The sequence below is a fragment of the Hipposideros armiger genome, unplaced genomic scaffold, assembly GCF_001890085.2.
Source record: "Hipposideros armiger isolate ML-2016 unplaced genomic scaffold, ASM189008v1 scaffold_2, whole genome shotgun sequence".
NCBI classification, from domain to species: Eukaryota; Metazoa; Chordata; class Mammalia; order Chiroptera; family Hipposideridae; genus Hipposideros; species Hipposideros armiger.
Genome location: NW_017731352.1, coordinates 4,821,865 through 4,842,628, shown reverse-complemented (window position 1 = coordinate 4,842,628; position 20,764 = coordinate 4,821,865). Strand labels below are relative to the sequence as shown.

The following is a 20,764-nucleotide window of genomic DNA, read 5'->3' as shown; positions in this document are numbered from 1 at the left end:
AAAAAAAAAAAAAAAAAAGTTAAAGTTCATGCATCTAGCTCCTCAATTTCATCTGTTTGAGGTACCTACTATCAACAGTTTGGGGCATATTCCTACATTTTCTTGTGTTTATACAATTTATGTATATATGTACACATGCCACACCTGCTTTTTCCCTAATAAAATGGGATGGTGTTATTCACATAGGTCTACAGTTTTAAAAATTTCCTCCCTACTTCAGCAATGTATCATGGACTTGGGCATAAAATTTTTGATTAATTAAACTTATCTATCTTTTATGTTATCTTCATTTGTTTTCTTGTACTAACAACATTTACGGTAACTAAACTCAGAAGCGACTGATTTGTTAACTGTCATGGAAATTTATTAATTTACATTGTGAGATATATCTGGCATCACAGACCTTGCTCATTTGCTCGGGGCATTCCCACCTGATGGTGGAAATTACTCAAGAGACTAAATTATAGATAAGAAGGCTGATTGGTGAGCCGAGAATTGGAATGAATGCAAGGAGGTGTTTTTACAGGATATTTCTATCAAGCTACGGTAGCTCTCTGACTTGCCCTGGAGCTCTTTCTGTCTTGACAGCTGTCATTAGTCATCAGAGTCATAGCCCTGAACATGGTTAGAGACATATGGAAAAGGCTTCCTCCAGGCTCCTGATCTGAACCGTGCACTGCCCACCACTTCATTTAAGATATCTGACCAGGTCCTCATTCATTACTCTTTCTGTATGTGAGACAAGTGTTCATTAGAATTTGAGGAGTCCCCAAATCTGCTTGGTGGAGATATGGAAAATACCTTCACCTCCGCCAGCTTATTTACAGGTTTTCTCTTTAGGCAAGCCTCTGTGGAAGTGGCTAACGTACAGAGGTGACAATCACAGCATCTCCAGACATTGCCAGATGTTCCCTGGTGGTCAATATCACCCCTAGTTTAAAGCCACTGATTTAGAGGGAGATTGGTTTAGAGTAAAGAAAGAGCTAAAGAGAGGAAAACCAGGTGGGATATTGCACAGATGTCAACTGAGAGGCGAGGTTGAAGGATATGAATTCCTCAGCAGTGGGAGGAAAGAACATAGGGTTTGTCTGATGTCTTGGTCTCTACTTTCCCACAAATTATGAGATCTCTGGTTACTTGCTTTTTACCCTCCTGATTGTGAATTAGTAGTATGAGGATCAACCTTGTTACTATTATTTTTGTAACTTGTGTACTTATTATGTATCAGAGTTCTGGCATTTTATATGCATTCTAGAGATAGTCCGTTTAAAAGTCCTTTGTAAATTATAAAATTTTGTGCTAAAAGTACTGTATTACCTGGCATGTCTTCCTGTTTACTCCTTTTTATTTTTAGATTTTATTGGGGAATTGGGGGATAGGAACAGCGTTGGGGAATCAGGGAAGGGGAACAGACAAGTTGCTGTCCTTTTGTTCTTCAGTCTAGTTGTGGAGGACATCGCTTTACTGGCCCATGTTGGTATTATCATTGCGCTCTTCCTGGCTGAGGCAGATCGCTCGCTGGCCATTGTATGGCTGCTCACAGCAGCTCACAGCAGTTCACGCTGGCTGCCCGCCACTTACGGTAGCTCATGGCAGCCCACTGCAGCCTATGCCGTCGCCGGCAACTCATAGCAGCCCAGCTCCAGGTCGAGCTGTTGTAGACCATATTAGCTGTATAGGGTGCGGCGTCACTGGCCCACGTGGGATCCAAACCAGCAGCCCTGCTGCTCCGAGCTCGTGCTCCCAAAGCCAACTCTTAACCAGCGAGTCATTTGGCCAGTCCTTCCTGTTTACTTCTTACAACTGCTTTTATCTCTTTAGATCTTTAAAACTACTGGCAAATATAAGATTTGCCTTTGTGAATGTGATCATGATTATAAATATTTTCTAGGAATGATCACTTTTATGTAATTGTATATGTAAACAATTACGTACATTACATATATTAAATATATATTATTAAATATATATAATAATTATGTAAATTACATTTTGTATATTAAATCCAGCATAGATATGAATAGATATGTATAGCTATATATGCTGGATTTAAAATTTTACATTATGGACTACAATGTAGCACATCACTCATTTTATAATGAGAATAAGCGAGAAAATAAGATTTCTTAAATTGAAATAGACTTAGCAGGCAAATATCCAGGCATGTGTCTATTCCGTATATTGAATAACATCACGTAATTCTTTGGAAAACCCCATTGTTAACACTTCTCTATCCAGAATAATACCTATTTATTTTTTGTCCTTTTGTCTCTTGCTCTTGTCAATTCCATATAGCAAGTCAATTAAATTTTTTTATCCTTTTCTTAAGTACATTTACTTTTGTCTCTTTAATAGATTATTCAGGCATGGTTTTCCTCTGTACTCAATAAATGTTTACTGAATAAAGCAATAAGTTACAGAAAACATCTTATCCCTCTACTAGCAGATTATCTTCTAAAATGATCAGTGACTAACCTTCATTATCGATTTCCCTGTTGTAAAATTGTTTGTCTGTAGCTCTGAGTTTCTCCAGAATTTATCCCATGGTTTGGATTGCAGGGGCAGGGTTGGAAAGGTGTTGATTACCATCATGAGACAAACTCACTAGGCCTCCAGGGGAGTGGCTCTATAATACTTTAAATATTTGCTTCAGCCCTATAATTCATTGTGAGTCCTAATACAGTAAAACCTTGGATTGTGAGTAACTTGGTTTGCGAGTGTTCCACAAGACTAGCACACATTTCTAACACATTTTAACTTGGTAAACAAGTGGTGTCTTACAATACGAGTAGTTTGTTTCTGGAATGAATTATGCTTGCAAGCCAAGTACATTTTAACGTGGTAAATGAGCGATGTCTTGCAATACGAGTAGTTTGTTTCCAGAACGAATTATGCTCACAAACCAAGGTATTACTGTACTTTGTTGCCTATCTGGATTGTAATGTTTAGCACCTGCTGCCTCCCACGTGTCTCCTAATGGTTTCATGGGATCAGTCTTGGCTGTCTGTCCATGACTTAACCCTCAAATCAGGGATTGAACCTATCACCTATTATTGATTTTTAGTACTGACCCTGCATGCCTTTAGTTTTCATTTCTTCCCAGGTGTAATAATAATCACATGGATTTGGGGATAGTTTTCTTAACCGATGAGAATATTGAATTCAATGGATTTGTTTGTGATCACTATTATAAAATAGCTCATTCACAAATTCTTTGCATACAGTTCTTCTTCAATACTTGAGATCAAGGTTGATGTATTTCTTTTTTTTTATGGGTCCTACACTACCTACCTCTTGTATGAAGCAGTCATCTATGCTAACCAAAACTTCCACTTCTTTCTGAGATTAGATCTTCTATCATATTCTACCAATATGTGTCTGCCTTATTCATCATTGTATCCTTATCTATCTATTTGACATATATGGGAAGCACTTACATATTTTTGATCTACTGAATGAATGAAATTCCAATTATTGTGGTTATTTCTGTTTTGATTAATGATGTCATCTGATATAATTTCCTCTTTCTTCTCCCAGTGCCATTTCACTTTCAATTAAGCACTCAATCTAAGTACTACAGACTCCTAGGTTAAGAGAAACCAATTTGAAGAGCCATCTGAAAATCATGGGAATCATTTCCCAGTTTGTTAAAGAGAAAGGACACCTCTGCATGAGCTTATTGAAAAAAATGAGGAGAAAATGATAAAGGCAATAGAAAGAAACATGGTCAGAGCATAAATAACAAGGAAGGATACTTCCTGTCTGGGAGGGTGTCAGAAAAAAGGAAAAGTTTCAGTTCCTATTTTGCATTACTAACCTTCTGCACAAAGAACAACATTAAAATTGGAACAATGTTGGGAAATCTCATGGGCCTCCTTGTTGATTCATCCTGTGGCTATCTTCTCAAGCTCAGATCTGCTCTGAAGGTGCCTCCCTTTGCCTCTCTGCCTGTTCTTTTTCATTTTCTGGACTCAGAATTCTCTAAATCCTTGTGTTGGAATAGGGTAATATCTTAGAGCCTGTTTTCCTTCTTGTCCTGCCAAATCTTAAATAGGCCCTTTCCATGTTGGAGAGCTTAAGAACTAACCTTATGGGCAAACAGAAGAAAGCACTTTCCTGTCTGGGCTGGAATATTGTTTTCCTGAGTTTCAGACTATTTTTTCCTAATTCTAGTTATCTCCATTACCATATCCAGAAGTATCTCTGGCACCAGTACTTGGAAAGTTTATGCTTCCCCACAGGCTGTTTTATAAAAATGCATTAATTAGCTTATTTATTTATACCTTCTTATTCCAAAATCTGGTGTCAGAGACACCTGTAGACTGCAAGAGATCTGAAGTGAGGGACATACCTTGATCCTAATGAGTACCCAAACTAGGTATCAATAAGAGGGCTAACCTGGTCTTTCAACACCTCTAAAGATTGGAATGCCCCAGAGCTCAGACCTTGCACCTCTTTTTGCTTTCCACTCTTTTTTTAAAAAAAAAAAACAGCAGAAATCAATTTTCTCACAGTTCTAGATGCCGGAAGTCCAAGACCAGGGTGCCATCAGAGTTGGTTTCTGGTGAGGCCTCTGTTCCTGGCTTGTAGACAGCTGTCTTCTTGCTGTGTTGTCAGCTGGCCTTTTCTCTGTGTGTGCACATGGAGAGAGAGGGAGCCACCTGGTGTGTCTTCCTCTTCTTGTAAGAACATCAGCCAGAATGGATTAGGGCCTCACCCTTAGGACCTCTCCACTCATTTTTTAAGGAGAGCTTATCCAGTTCCATGACTTTAAGCACAACCTATATATTGTTGATGACTCCCAAATATACATATATGTCCAGCCCCCACTTCACCCTGAACTTCAGACCCATTTCTAATTCTCTACTTGTATGTCCATAGACACCTTAAACTTCACAAGAAACCAAACTCTTGATTCCCCCTAATCTAGGTTACTTCTCCTCGGGTGTTCCCTGTCTCAGTAAACCCTATTGCTCAGCCCAAACTCTTTTTTTTTTTTCTTCTCTCTTTTATATACCACACCCAACCCTTCAGAAAGTCCTGGTTAATCCTCTTTAATGTATATCTCAAATCTGTCAACATATCATTTCCTTTAGCATTTCCTTTATAGTCCAGGCCGTCATCTTTTCTCACCTGGAGACTACTGCAATAGCCCCCTAATGGTCTCCTGGCTTCTACTCTTGCCCTGATTCCTCCTTTAAAACACAGATTAGCTTATAATTCTCTGCTGCTTAAAACCCAAAAAAGGACCAACCTAACCTGGCCCCTGACTATCTCTCTGATTTCATTCTCTAGGACTCTCTCTCACTCCCCTCCAGCTACACTGGCCTTTCTTCAGTCATCCCTGGCACATTCGGAGCTTTTTTTGCATTTGCTGTTCTCTGCCTCAAACTCCCTTTCTCCAAATAATTATATGGCTAGTTCTTTCACTTCATTTCAGTCTGTACTTAAATGTCATCTCAGAGAGGTCTTTTTATTTCTTTATTAGTCATCCTGCTTAAAACAGCATCATCCTGAAATCCTCATCCTTACTATGCTTTATTTTTCTCTGTAGTTCTTATTGCTATCTGACATTATATTAAAACTTATTTGTTTATTGACTCTTCACACTCGAATGTAAGCTTCTTGAGGAGAGTAAGGGCAAGGGCATGGTTTGTTTTGTTCACCGCTGTATCTTCACCTAGAATAGAGCCTAGCTCATTCAAAGTACTAAATATATATTTGTGAAATGAATGAGTGTATGAATAAGTGGCTGAACCTGTCCTTCGGGAAAGATTATAAAGGAATGCCCAAGCTCACTGGGTAGGATCCACAGGCCCCAAATCACTGCCCCGTCTCCATGTGTCACGTAGTATCTGTTGATGTATGCACATTTTCCTAGTGCACCTGGACACTTACCTTTCGAATCCTTTCCAGTTTAAGTTCCCTCTTTTACCTACTCTTACTGGATGTACTTTCCATCCCCACCCAACAAAAGTGATCTTTTGTAATTAATTTTATAACATAAATGCTCATACATAGAAAAAGCAATTTCTGTTAGGAGAGGAGGGTTCCTTAATGGTGGCAAAAGCAGAAAATAAGGAATAAGAAGTTAGAGACAAATTTCAAAGTTTTGAAGGAACTTTCAAATATCTTGGAGACAATATCCTTGTAAAATCATAGCAAATGTGAAAGGTGACAAAAGATTGTATTGGTTATAACCCACCTGGAGTCTAGTGTTCCACATCTAATATGGAGTCCAATCTGGGCACAAGATTTTTAAAAAGACAAAAGAATGTGTTCGAGAGATGGCAATAATATAGTGAGAACACATTATATCAGTAGTGGTTGAATAATTATAATAAATAATAATAATAGTAATTGCAACATTTACTATGTGCCAGGCATTATTCTAAACACTCTTTGTAAAATGTTATTGAATCCTCACCCTATGATGTAGATACTATCCTACTGCTTTTCAGATGAGAAATGAAGTTACAGCGAGGTTAACTAACTCTCCTTCAAGTTTACAGAGCTAATAAGAGGTAGAGCCAGTGCTGCTGATTTCATTGTGATTTCAGAATCCATGCTTTTAACCACTGTGTTATGTTTTAATATTAAAAAAAATAAGTGCTGGGCCGGCCAAGTGGCTCAGTTGGTTAAGAGCACAAGCTCTGAGCAACAGGGTCGCCGGTTCAATTACCACATGGGCCAATGAGCTGCGCCCAAGCTGAGCTGCCGCTGAGCTGCCAACAGGTGGCAGGATGGCTCAGCTGGTGAGAGCACATGCTCCTAACAACAAGGTTGCCGGTTTGACTCCCGCATGTGATGGTGGGATACGCCCACCCGCAACTAAGATTGAACACGGCACCTTGAGCTGAGCGGCTGCGAGCTGCTGACGGGCAGCCAGATAGCGACTGGACTTGAAGCTGAGCTAGTTGCGCCCTCCACAACTAAGATTGAAGGACAACAGCTTGGCTGTTCCCCGTTCCCAATTCCCCAACACTGTTCCCCTTTCCCATTTCCCCAATAAAATCTTTTTAAAAAACTAAATAAGTGCTATTGTAGAAAGACTGGAGCTACTGTAGAAGTTTTAAGAATGCAGTGTTAGCTTTCACCTTAAGTGTCACCACCTCCTTCTCCATTCCCATTCTACCCAGTATATACTCCTATGACAATAGGACCAGTAACGGCACTTTATTATATTATTTATTTGTATTTCTACCTCCCTCTCTTAACGTATATTTAATTTATTTTAAGGATTATGTTTGATTCACTGTTGAGCCACTAGATGAGTTTAGTGCTTGACGTATGGTCAACATTCAGTTTTTGTTGAATGAAAAATGAATGAATGCTCTTTAAATTGATTAGAACGGTCCAATGGTAGCTTTTCTCTAAGGTAATGAGCTCCTGGTCACTGGCAGTATTCAAGCATGGGCTGGATTTGCCATTTGAAGGATGGTTGAAGGGATGCTGCAGAAGGAACTTCCATGCCATGCAGAAGTGGGAGATTAGACCACGTTTCCTTCTAACTATGAATTATCTGATCCTATGATGAGTTGGTTACTCTTCCACTAAACATTGAGTTAGCACCTACTATGTGCCTAGCATTGTTCTAGGCAATGAGATACAAAGATAAAAGTGGCCTAGCCAGTAACCTTTTCACTGCACCATTCGAATATAGTCGAACTATATGACCATGCTGCTGACTGTGGTGTTCGACTTAACCCCACGATCTCAAACTATAAAAAAATCTTGTCAGTGTTCCACAAAGGAAGTTAAGGAAAGCAGATGTACATTTTTCTATATTTTTGTGTTTTTCAAGAATGAATAACAATAGGAATTTTTTATATTTTTTATGTTATTGTTAAATGCATGAGATAGTCAAAATATCAACTTTTTATTTTTTGTGGATAATTGACACATTTTGGAGAACAAACTTGAAATCAATTAACGCAGTGAAAAGGTTAAGGAGCTAGTAGTGTCCGGGTAAAAGAAAAGAGGTGTTTAACAGTATAGGTGTAAAGCTTTAGTAGATTAAAATCTGTCCTTTTCTATTTATTTTTTGAATAAATACAGAAGGGAAGAAAAAATTATCACAAGGAGGAAAAATCTAGATATGAAAGAGAACCCTAAAATTGCCTTCCTGAGCAGGGAGAATTTAGGGAGTGAAGACTACATGCTACAGTTTTATGGAGGAATTCCCCAAAAGGAAATATCAGTGTTTCCCATCAAAGTATACAAGGTCTGACAATTAAGTTCGCGAACTCATCCTTGAAAAAGTGCTACATACCTCATTGTTGAATTTCACTATGGTCACTTTTGAAGTACTCCCCTTGGGAAGCTATGCACCCATGCCAGCACCTAGGTCACCCTGCAAAGCAATTTTGGAACTCTTTTTCTGGAATGGCCATCAGAGCTGTCATCATATTACCCTTGATGTCCTGAATGTCATCAAAATGTCTTCCTTTCAGTATTTCCTTTATCTTCGAGTAAAGAAAGACGTCATTGGGGGCCAGATCAGGTGAGTAGGGAGGGTGTTCCAATACAGTTATTTGTTTACTGGCTAAAACCTTCCTCACAGACAGTGTCGTGTGACCTGGTGCCTTGTTGTGCTGCAAGAGCCATGAATTGTTGGTGAAAAGTTCAGGTCCTCTAACTTTTTCACACAGCCTTTGCAGCACTTCCAAATAGTAAACTTGGTTAACTGTCCAGTTGGTACAAATTCATAATGAATAATCCCTCTGATAAAAAAGGTTAGCAACATCATTTTGACTCTTAATTTGGACTGATGGAACTTTTTTGGTCATGGACAATTGGCTGACTTCCATTGTGCACTTTGTTTCAGGGTCGTATTTGTACACCCATGTTTCATCACCAGTGATAACATGGCCCAAAACATCACCTTGCCTCTCCAAAAGGTCTTGGCAAACTTTTACTCTCCTTTGCTTTTATTCATCGGTGAGCTCCTTCGGGACTGTTTTTGCACACACCTTTCTCATGCCAAGATTTTCAGCTAAGATTTTCCTGTTTTTCTGTTGATGTTTACATGGTCTTCTATACTTCTCACAGTCAGCTGATGATTTTGATGCAGTTCGATGAATTTTTGCAATGTTTTCATCAGTTCTGCTCATTACTGGCTGTCCTGACCTCTCTTCATTGGTGATGCATTCTCTTCCCTCAGAAAAACGCTTAATCCATTTGTACTGCCATTTTCTTCATGGCATTATCCCCATAAACTTGGACTAACATGTCCCTGATTTCACTTCCACTCTTGCCAAGTTTAACAAGGAATTTAATGTTTGTTCATTGCTCTAATTCAAGCTGAGACATTCTCGCGACAGCCCACAAAAATACGCAACAACAATAATGAATGTCACTCAGCAAGACACCATCAGACATTGACACAAACACAGCTGTGAGACACTGATATACCAAGGTTATGAAACCTTACCGAGCTGTTCAATGTAAGCGCATGGTGGCAAGTTTGCGAACTTAATTGCCAGACTCATATTACAGAGCTGGATATAATTCAGTAGAGAAAGTAATTTGAAATTCTTGAAACAATGTACTTTCTCCAAAACCAATAAAGATAATTAAATCCTTAACCCTTCATCCCCATTAAGGGGCATTAACATGAAATGAACAGTCCATTGAGTCATGTTGTTCACAAGACTTAAAAGAAAGCTTTTTGGTAACTAAAATAGAGATTCTAACAGTTAAGTACAAAGGGACCTTTCAGATTCTTTGCTGATTATCATGTCTGAAATCTGTTAGGCAGTGGGGGAATAGCGGTCTTTCTTTATATTACCCTGGTCCCTCATGCTGCTCATCTTTCACACATGTCCAAATATGTCTTGACACAAAATCATCCTCTCTAGCTGGGACATGATGTCTAGGTAGGTGGGGAATTCCCCTGTTTTGTTTAAAATCATAGTTGTCTTTGGGTTTGGCTGGCATGTTCATAAGTTTACTGACAATTGATTTTTTTTCCTCTTATACCATATGCTATTCCATGATTCATCTGCTTTGAGTCTGTTGCCTTGAAGGTGAAACAATTTCTTCCAATGTTGGTATTTCATAATCTCATAGATAACAAGCATACGCATATGCATAGTCCTTTCAGAAGTTTTAAACATTTGGAGATGAATGAATTATGCTGCCACAAATGGAAAAGAGCAGTATAAAATCATAATAGTGATATTCTTTTGTTGGGTGGTTGGGTGAGTACTGATATTGATAAAGCCTAGGTATTTTACTACATTTTTTTATCTTCTTGAGAAATTGCTTCTGATGTGTGTTATTTATTTATGAATTTTAAAATTTAACATTTTACCTTAATTGCCTTGACTTAATGTATTTTAATATTTTAGACAGACAGGATCTGTAGTTGTAGAAATGGGGTTTAAATTCCAAATAAATCATTAACATTAGCTGTTTACATTTTAATGGTGGCATTTTTTTCTATAATGTGTAGCAATGACTATTCAAACCTCAAGAAATCGTCTTTTAATTCCTGATATAAATAGTAATTCTTTCAAACTACTTTAATAGAACATATTACATTTCTGAATACAATGCAAAGCAGTTATTTCTGCATGGGTGCTTTCTTAGTATTTAGAAGATTAGACTTCTAATAAACATAGACTAAATTAGGTTTCTGCAAGCTTTAATCTATACACCTATTGTGTTGCATCATTTAACCACCTGTATCTTTTTACTTAGAATGTCAGTGATTGTTTGAAGAAAAACTATAATTTCATGGTATAGATGCACCTGTAAATATCGGTATAAGTTATACATTTGGATAGAGGTTTCTAAAAGATTCTAATTCTCAGTATATCTTCCTCCCTCCCTTCCCCTTTATCTGGTTTAGCTCCTCTTTGGTTCAGGTGTGCTGGTGTCCCTAAGCCTTTCTGGGCCTCAGCTGGAGAAAGTGGTGATTGACAGAAGCCTGGTGGGGAAGCTCATCTCAGACACCATCAGTGATGGTAATTACTCCATGTGCAAATCAATTGCCTACATTAACAGTGGGGCAGGAGAAATAGTATGTCAACAGGTAGACTAATTATTACCACTGGGGACTTGCAAACACAAGTAATTGCTTGTAATAGCATAGTTACAACCCCTGGGACCAATACAAGTTTTGGCTAATGTTTAATATGAAAGTTTTTGTTGAGTTTTAGCCTCATATTCTGAATATTTTTCACTCTTTCCTTAAAAAAATGTGAACGTATTTTCAAAATAGTTTTTGTTTTGTTTTGTTTTTGGTGTTTTCTTTCAAAACTAGTCCCCCATTATAGACATTTCAAATATTTTTTTTTCATTTTCAAATGAATTTTGAATACATAACCCAAATGTGTCAACACAGCCACCAGTAAAAAAAAAATTATGCTTTGCCTCTTAGGAAGAACTTTGTTACCAAAGTCTATGAATGTTAACTTTTGAGAAAGTTTGGTCAATATTTCTTCTTTTTTCAAATTATAGTTGACATATAATGTTATATTAGTTTAAGGTGTACAACATAGTGACTGGTCAATATTTCTAAATATCAAAAATCAATGCCAAATATACTAAATAAATCTATGTAGTGATACCACAATAGTGTATAATTGCTACAAAGCACGTAAGAAAAATATTTTAAGCCAGTTATTGAATACATAGGGTACTGACATTTATTGAGCCCTAAGAGGCCCTATGCTGTGCCAACCTGCCTATTTTATATAATTCAAAGAGCAACCTTTTATAAGGTGTAGTTATTTCCATTTTATAGATAAGGAAATTACAGCTGAGATAATAAGGAACATGCCCACAAATGAAATACTAAGGAACAGCTCAGAAATGACTAAGCTGGGATTTGAACCCAGGTTCTAGCTGCAGAACCCATTACTTTCCACTACACTGTGCTGACTCCTGAAATTTTGAGATTATGTACTTTTATTCACAATAAAAGTTCTAAAAAATAGATTGCATTATCTTTAGAGATTGAAAATTGTCAGTATTTGAAATTAAATAATTAAAGGAAAGCATGGTCTAGTGGAAAGGACAGAGGTGAGACTATAGAAACCTTTCTTCGGCTGTGCCCTCACTAGCTACCCCTGAATAAATCAGACCCAATTTCATCACTTTGAAGAAAACACTTTGCTGAATGGCTATAATTAGCAACATTACTGTTAATAATAAGTTGAGGGTAAAGCTGGTAAGTGTGCCATTTCTTCTTCCTTATAGAAATATGATGCCAAGGAAGCTTCCCTATGGAGGAGATTCCATTGTCATCTGTCTAATAATTGACCCCTTTGTTGACACTGCAAATAAAATAGTGATTTTATCTTATTGATGCACCTCTATAAGAATTAAAAGGAGACTTCCAACACTATTCATGTCTCTCAGATATCTTTTTTCACTTGTTTCTTTTATTTATGCCGCAAGTAATACATCCTCATGAGACCATGATAACAATGTGATTTCTTGGCAGTTCTCCAGATTCTCCAGTAATTATGTAGATCTTCCATTGGTCACTATTTGTACAGTGAGGAGTATAGAAGTAAAGAAAATTTGTAGGGCCGGCCGAGTGGCACGTTGGTTAAGAGCTGGCTCGGGACGCCATAGGGCCCCGGTTCGGATCCCACCTATGAGGGCAGTGACACTGCCCTCTACAGCTAAGATGCTGAACAACAGCTCAACCTGGAGCTGGGCTGCCGTGAGTCGCCGGCGACAGTGTAAGCTGCAGCCCCTGCTGCAGTGGGTGGCCATGGGCTACCGTGTGTAGCCAGCAACCAGCGTGAGTGGCCAGCAGCCGTCCAGAAGCAGGCGACTGATCTGCCTCGCCCAGGAAGAGCGCAATGATGGTGCCAACTTGGGGCAGTGAAGCAACGTCCTCCACAACTAGACTGAAGAACAAAGGGACAACAACTTGTCTGTTCCCCTTCCCCCAATTCCCCAATAAAAAATCTTTAAAAAAAAATTGTAAAACATTCAGTAATTTCTTTATGCTAGGAACAATATAAAACTTTTCTCAATTTTTATCAATAATTTTATATAACATTAATGGCCTTTTATTAACACATAAAAATTATCTACCTACTTGTATCCTTTAGAAATAAACCTGTAGAAATATTTTTGCTCATCTTCCTTATTAAACATTAATTTATGTAATGACGTATTGGGAATAATATGCTTTAGTTCATTTATCTTATATACTCTCAAAAAAAGGTTCATTAATGAAAAATTTTAAAAAAAATAAGATTGGTGGAGAGCACTGATCTGTATCCCTCAATAAATCCAATTTATTCTCAGGTGGTTTATAGCATATGAACACAAGATTAAAGGCTAAGCATAAACAAAAGGAAATATTTTCATCGTTATATATAGGAATAAAATGATCCTCATTTTATGCTTTTCTAGCCCTAGTTCCAAATGCATCTTATTTGGTGGTTGTCCTCAAACATCACTGTATATTGAAATGATATCAGAAAAGAAGGAAAAGTACCAAATCCATGCATGGTTATATTGATGATTATTGTTTATTCCCAATATCTTTAATATCCTGTAAAATGTCATAATATTTAGGAGACTAGTTATTTTAATTAATACTTATCTTCTAAAAATAGCTTTTTGTAGTATTTCAGTGGAAAAATATTAGTTCATTGTTATTTTATTCTAACAGTGTTATCAAAATCTTTTTTTTTAAGCTCTTCTCACAGACAGCTTTATCGTCTTATCATTTTTGGCACAAAACAAACTATGTTTCATTCAGTTTACCAAGAAGATGGGTTCTCCTGATGTAAACAAAAGATTGGAAAAACTCTCAGCCTTGGATTATAAGGTAGAGATTTCAATTTAAATAGTCATATTATTGATTAAGATGTGCTAGAGTGTCACATGGGTTGATGTTATGTTATGATGTTATTCTTGTATATTTCTGGATTTCAGAAAAAACAGTTATAGGATTAAGCTTGAATCTCTAGAAACAGTGGCCATCCTAAGTTATCTTTTTTACTTTAATTATGAGGGTCTAATAATGGCACGTTGGAGCAATTCATGTAGCACTTATGGAAGTCAGAGACAGATAATACAGGCAAGTTACACATTTGAAAATGGTGTTCTTGCTAGTGGTGGTATAATACACCATTCTTATTTTCCCCGAAGATCCCATATGATCTTTCTAGGCTGGGACAGCGGCCCTGGTTTCTATTTCACAAGAAAAGAAAGAAGGGAGAAGGTACTTTCAAAGGTTAATAGAAAAGTGTAATAAACAAGGTGTGGGAAGAGCCCTCCGCCCCGCCCCTCTCTCCCCCACCCCAACTATAACTGGCGAAAATGCAAAAAGAAACCTTCCTATGTTAGTATCTCTCCCTTCACTAACTCCAGGTAATTTATTTCCATGTATCAGGGACTTTACATCTGCTAAGGCAGGATTTTTATTTTAAATGATGTGTTTAATTTAAGTTTTGCCACATTACATTTTAACTGCTTGGAAGGCATACTTGCTGCTAGGATGAGTATCTAATACATTTTCCAGGCTGTTTCAGTTCAAGGCCTCTTTTCAGCAGTGACTTGTGTTTGCAAGATTGATCCAGCCTCTGTGACGTGGATTTGAGACAGTTCACTGTTCACTGGGAACAGAGCTGATATACAGCTTCCTTAAAAAAGATGCACACTTATGCCGTACTTAGAATATATAGCAAGAGCAAAGATTTTTAGAAGTCAGCTTTGTGGCTTGAAACTGTTCTTGTGTTTTTTTAAAAAGTAGTATTTAACCTAAGCTTTTGCCCTTTGGGATTATTTCTTATTGTGATTGGGATGGTAGTAGTATGGGGCAGGATCCCATTTTATTTAGTAGAAACATCTATTCTTATAAAAAAGATTTTTGACATGGGATAAAATATATTAAATAAGTTTTTCATTGTGGTAATAAACTACAATTTGGTTTTGTTTGCCTGCTTTGCTGAGCTTCTATAACATTGTATACTATTGATTTTCTTTAGCTGGAAATCAGTGGTACTCATGTATTATATTTTGGTTAGTCAAAAAATTGATAATTAATATTCTTACTGGAATGTTATTTTCCAGAACGGCTAACTGTAGATTTACTTGAAATGTTTATTTATTAATACTGTTCTTTGAGATGCACCAGTGTGCATTCAGACTATTTTGTTTCTAATGCTGTCATATAAAATTTTATATGACTAGTTTCCCCATCTTAGGTTTGATGGATGGCTTAGTAAAGTTTTCTCAGCCGAAGAGCAGCTACCCATTAATGAGAGCAGAGAGAAACTGTTAAGATGTCATCTTTTCTTATGAAAAGATGTGGAAAATAGACCTAGTATATGAACCCTTATACCTTAAGTAAAGGAATTACTTATTTGTTTATCCCTTTGGATTTGGGAAATTAGGACATGGGCACTCCATGTCATTTCTGTACATTAGAGAAATAAGCTACTTCCCTTTGGAAAAATCCATGGATTTCATTTTCTGGTTCAGTATTTAAATATAGATATTTAATACTTAGAAAATACTGCCTTTTGTCAATTGGAAGGATATTTTAAGAAACTTCTTCATTTTACTTGCCTTATTGATTATTATAATAGAATACTGATGCCATTAAAATATAGAAAACGTGAAATTTCAGATAACATACAGGATTTGCATTAAGTGAGAAATGAAAGTGCCAGTTTCTTGTTTTAACTTGAATGTTTCTTCATGTATAAATTTATAAGTAATGTGTTTACATGGCAAGTACAACATCAAACTAATGTTTGTGTATTTTTAAGGACTTAGTAATTCCATTGTGGTATTTCTCTCAAACAAGAAGATAACTAGTAAAAATAATGATACTGAGAGCTTAAATATAAGAATTTGTACTTCAAAGCATGAAGTATATCTGTGTTGTCCGTCATTGCCCATTTGGATTTTAAAACAAGGAAATAGTGTAGAGTATGATAATCCTGCTTTTCTTTACATCGGTACCATAAGTTCTTTTAGATTGAAATAATTTTGGCAAAGAAAATTGCAGGGTAAATATCCTGAAATTATTGACCTTTAACAAGTTTTCCTGTCTACAATTTAAAAATCCAATTCAATTTATTTAATGGTAAAGAGACAGTGCAAGGAGTTAAATGTTTACCATGAGAGAACAACACTGGTAATTACTTTGATTTTAGTTCCTTTTGATGTGCATTCAGAGGATGAAGAGGTCAATAATATTATGGCCATGCAAATAGAAAAGGGTTCCTTTTGACCATATTAAAAAAAAATAGCAGAGGATTATTAAAGCATTAACCTTGATTTTAATGGCCTTGGTTGAGTGGTGAGATCACAATTTGGATGAGCCTGATTATTTACTAAATACAATACATAAATGCAACGGGTTCTTAACACCCATTGCACTCTGGCATTATCGCATTACTGCCATCCTTTGTTGCCTTGCAGACAGGAATATGAAAGCAATCTGTCATGTAGTGAGACTGGCTCCAGAAGCATTTCTCTGATAAGAAGACCCCCTGCCCTTTGCTAGTGTCTGGTCCACTAGGCTTAGCCATGCGCTTAATCCCCAGAAAGTGGTTCGATTATTGCTGACCAGCAATGGCAAGATAGTTTTTTTTTCTTCCAAGCTATCAACCTTCCATTAATTCCTTAAGCAGAAATACGGTGCAATCTATATTTCCTTGGCATGTGTCACCCAGATGGTGCCGTGCTTATGTTTTCAAATAACCATGTTCCAAAATAACATAGTTTGAATAATAAATTCTACAAATCCTTCCTAAGAAAGAGAATCATAATTTGCAGAAGCTGCATAAACTTTTACACATGATACTGTGGCTTATCCTTTTATGCAGAATATATGTGTATCTTGTCTCATATATTTGTTAAAGCGATATTCGCCTCAATTTGTTTTTCCTTTTATTCTTGTCAGTCATTGTTAACGTGTTATGTCTTAAACAGTAGTCAGACACTCTTGGTCAGTAGTACTGAACTTGTCATTTAATATAGCTGGTCTTAAATCCTAGGTGTAGGTCGATGCTGTCAAGCAACCATGACTGTACATTTTGGTATTGATTAGGATTGCTACAGCCAATTCCTCCCTAACTCGCATTTCTCCTTTTCCTCTTCTCTGCTAAAAGTGGAGAGAATTTTGAACATATGTCTTTTTTTATATATGTGTCAAAAGAATTTGGTAAATTCTGACACCTCTCTAAGCACATGTTTAACATGCATATTTACTTGCATTTATCTACATTTACAGATGCTTTAATTTTTATAATACTTTGAGGATTTTGCATTAAAAATTATTCTTTTATGCTTTTTTTTTTAACCATTAGATTTCCTACTATGAAATACCTGGGCCAGTAAACAGGACAACAGAGCGTCACCTAGCTATCAATTGTGCTCAGGATATAGTTGTTTGCTGGTGGCCACTGGTCAGTGATGATGCTTGGCCTTGGGCCCCCATTTCTTCTGAGAAAGACAGAGCCAATCTGCTGCTCCTGGGTTATACTCAAGGAAGACTGGAGGTAAATCTAAAACATATATACATTTTACTGAATAAAATAAAATAGGATTATTAGTATTTTTTATTCTGAAATAAATGCAAATGTTTTTTAAACATATAATTTATTTTTCCAAATATCCAAAAAGGAACATGAATTAGGATCCTTAAAAGTATCATGTCTAGAGAATACATAGACAGTTTCAGGGCTGGCCTGAATAGCACAATGATTAGAGCAAGGGTTCTGGTTTCCGTTGCTAGCTCTGCCACTACCTAGCACACTGTGCTTAAGCCAGTTACTAACCTCTATGTGTTGTGGTTTAGTTACTTGAAAATTTAAGTTAACAAAGATAAATGACTTAATGCATGCATTTAGAGTGATACCTACACATAGTAAACTCTTACTCCTCGATCCTTGTTAATCATTGTTAGTACTATCATTATGTTTGCTCATGATTTCATGTCTGTCTAAGTTGTTACCAGTCACCTTCTTTAAACTTCAGTCAGTCAGTTAATAGATGCTCATTTTGTGCACAATCCTGTGCTACCACACCATGGCTGGGTAAGAATTTGTAAGGAGGGCTGTAGAGCAGTGGCCTCTCAGTCTAGTGTCCTGCCTCAGACAGGAGCACCAAAAGGGTTAATCTAGGAAGTGAGGACAGCGTCTCCCCCTGTCTACTCCCAACAATGGTTCTACTATCATTCATTATTGTGAACCTATGGGTATCTTCAGTGTGTACCAGTACTTTGAGTATGAAATTCTGTTTTACTTTTTTATAACTTAAGAAAAAGGCGCGCGCACACACACACACACACACACACACACACACACACACACACACCATTTAAAAAAAGTTTTTGTCTGGATAAAATATTATGTTCCTGTATTTTCTCTAAGTCTGTTATCTTTTAGGCTTTAAGAAGTATTTCTCAGAGTTAGTATTCTCAGATATAATGAACAAGTCCAAGTTTTCTCTGTCACTGCCTACCCCTTCTGGTTTTATAAACTTTGAGGCTATCTTTTAAGACTGAAGAACCCTTTTTGATTGATTAAATAATTATTTAATAACCTTTTACTGGAACTTTTCCAATTCTGTTGCAGTAATTAAAACTACTTGTAATGCTTTAGGTGTGGATATTGTGAGGCTAAGTAAATGCTTGTTCCTATTTCTGTTCATGCCCACCGTTTTACCCCATTTTAACGCAATAAAAGACTTCATTAAAATGATTTAATGTAACAAAGCCAATTATAATTCTATTAAATGTTCTCTCTCGTAATAAAAGTAAAAATAATTACATCAGCCTTTAGTTATACATTATACAAATTACCTTTATTTGAAATGAGTGTGTTACATGAAATTAGGGCTCTTCTAAAACGGTGTACATATGGTCTACATACCTCATCTCCTGGTGTCATCTAGATCATGGACTTTGGAGTTGGACAGACCTGGGTGTGCCTGTTAGGTGAACCGTAATCTAACTGTGTGACCTTAATTAAGTTTATTCCCTCTGAGCTTCTGCCTGCTTTTGGCTAATTCTGTGTTCTTTGGCCTTGGATACAGCTTCTGTCTCTCTGACTTCAGTTTTCTAATTTTTAAAACAATGGGTTTAAAACTATATAGGTCACCTCCAGGTTCCTGACAGCTCATTTGAATTCTGAAGCACACATCTGATGTAGCCACTGCCTGCTCAAATACCCTCATTGGATGCTGAAACTAAAATTAGCCTCAGCACTGCAAAGCCCACCCTGACTGGCCCTGACTTGCCTTTCCAATGTTATTTCCTTATACAAACCTGTGCTCTAGCCAAATGGTTTACTCACAGCCTCATTATTTCCCACCTCTTGCCTGTACACATTACTGCTTTATCTACCTAAAAGGCCCTTCCCTTTCTCTTTCTGTGTCATTCAACAACTACTGATCATGACCATGGAGTAAGTAAGCACTTTATTTCATGCTACTGGATATAAATGCAAAACTATCCCTGCCTGCAAGGATCTTCGTACCTACCAATGAGAGACAAATATGAAAACGTGTAAGTGCACGAAAGTGTTGAATGGTGCTGTGGATACAGTATGTGTGAGCTGTAGTAGGAGCCACTGGGAATAATTGATTTTACTTAGATAGTAAGGAGGGAACATTAAAGAGGCTTCACAATGTGCTCAAATATGAGATTTTTACTTTCTTTTACTATTCTTTCTAAGTTTCATATCAAGGTTGTACGAGCCCTATGGACTGATTTGGCTAGCTCTTTCCCTTTCTAAGTAAAGGGATTATCTGATACTTGAATGTTTGGTAAAACTCACCTAGAAAACTGCCTGGGTGTGGTGTCTTTCAAGGAAGGTAGATTTTTCGTACTGGTTCTACTTTTCAAGGGTTGTATGTTTTTCAAGAATTCTTTTTTCCCTTGAGTTATCTTCTGTTAGTATTTCTAGAAAATTATCCATTTTATGTATCTGAATAGATTTGCATAAAACTGTATATGATATTTGCACGTGATTTTTAAATAATGATTCACCACTGATTGCATAGTTTAAAAAATGTCCCCTTTTTTAATCCTAATATGTTAGGATATATGTATATATATATATATATATATTTTTTTTTTTTTTTTTTGGCAAGTAGCTTTTATGTGGGATTTGGCTCTTTCAGTCATTCTATTCAAAATTAAACTGTAGAAAAATTTGGAAAGTTTTATTTTTCTGAACCTCATGTGAACTTCTGTATGCGAAAGGTGAATGTCTTCTGGAAGAAATGTTTAGAGAAATAATTGTTCCTTTTTTTGAATGCGAAGATACAATCTTTAACTATGAATTGTAGCACTTTTTTTTAATATCATGAACTAAAACCACTATTCTATAAAAATAATATTCAGGCATATGTCTTTAAATTTTTTTCACTAGTGACCAATAAACTTGAATAATCATCAGAATAAAAGACACAGTGTACTCTTAAACCATAAAATCCAAACTAAAAGAGTAGCAACCTCAGAGAGAACAAATTTAATCTTTGCATCTTTTAAACTATAGAATTTTTAAAAACCGTTTCCCATTCAAGTTCAATCAGAAAAAATAATAAGCTTTTTTTTGGACAGTGGCAAGATCCTGGAGTAGTGGTTCCTTGCCTTGGCAACACATTGCAGTCACCTGCAGAGCTGTTTTTACAAAGAGGCCCACCCAGACCAGTTACATTAGCATCTCCAGTGGGGGAGGAGATGTCAGTATTCTTTTACAGGTTCCCTAGGTGATACTCATGTGCATCCAAGTTGAGAACCAGTGCTTTGCAGCAAAGTAAAAAA

General features: G+C 36.7%; 1 protein-coding gene across 5 annotated transcripts in view; it reads left to right on the top strand.

Moving 5' to 3' along the window:
- Nucleotides 1–20,764, top strand: part of WDPCP (WD repeat containing planar cell polarity effector) — a 302,619-nt gene that overhangs the window by 102,820 nt on the left and 179,035 nt on the right. For all 5 annotated transcript variants that reach the window (XM_019635240.1, XM_019635244.1, XM_019635251.1 and 2 more), the window contains 3 exons: nt 10,856–10,970; nt 13,671–13,804; nt 17,301–17,492. In XM_019635240.1, coding sequence (XP_019490785.1) covers nt 10,856–10,970; nt 13,671–13,804; nt 17,301–17,492 — 441 coding nt within the window. The remainder of the gene's footprint in view (nt 1–10,855; nt 10,971–13,670; nt 13,805–17,300; nt 17,493–20,764) is intronic.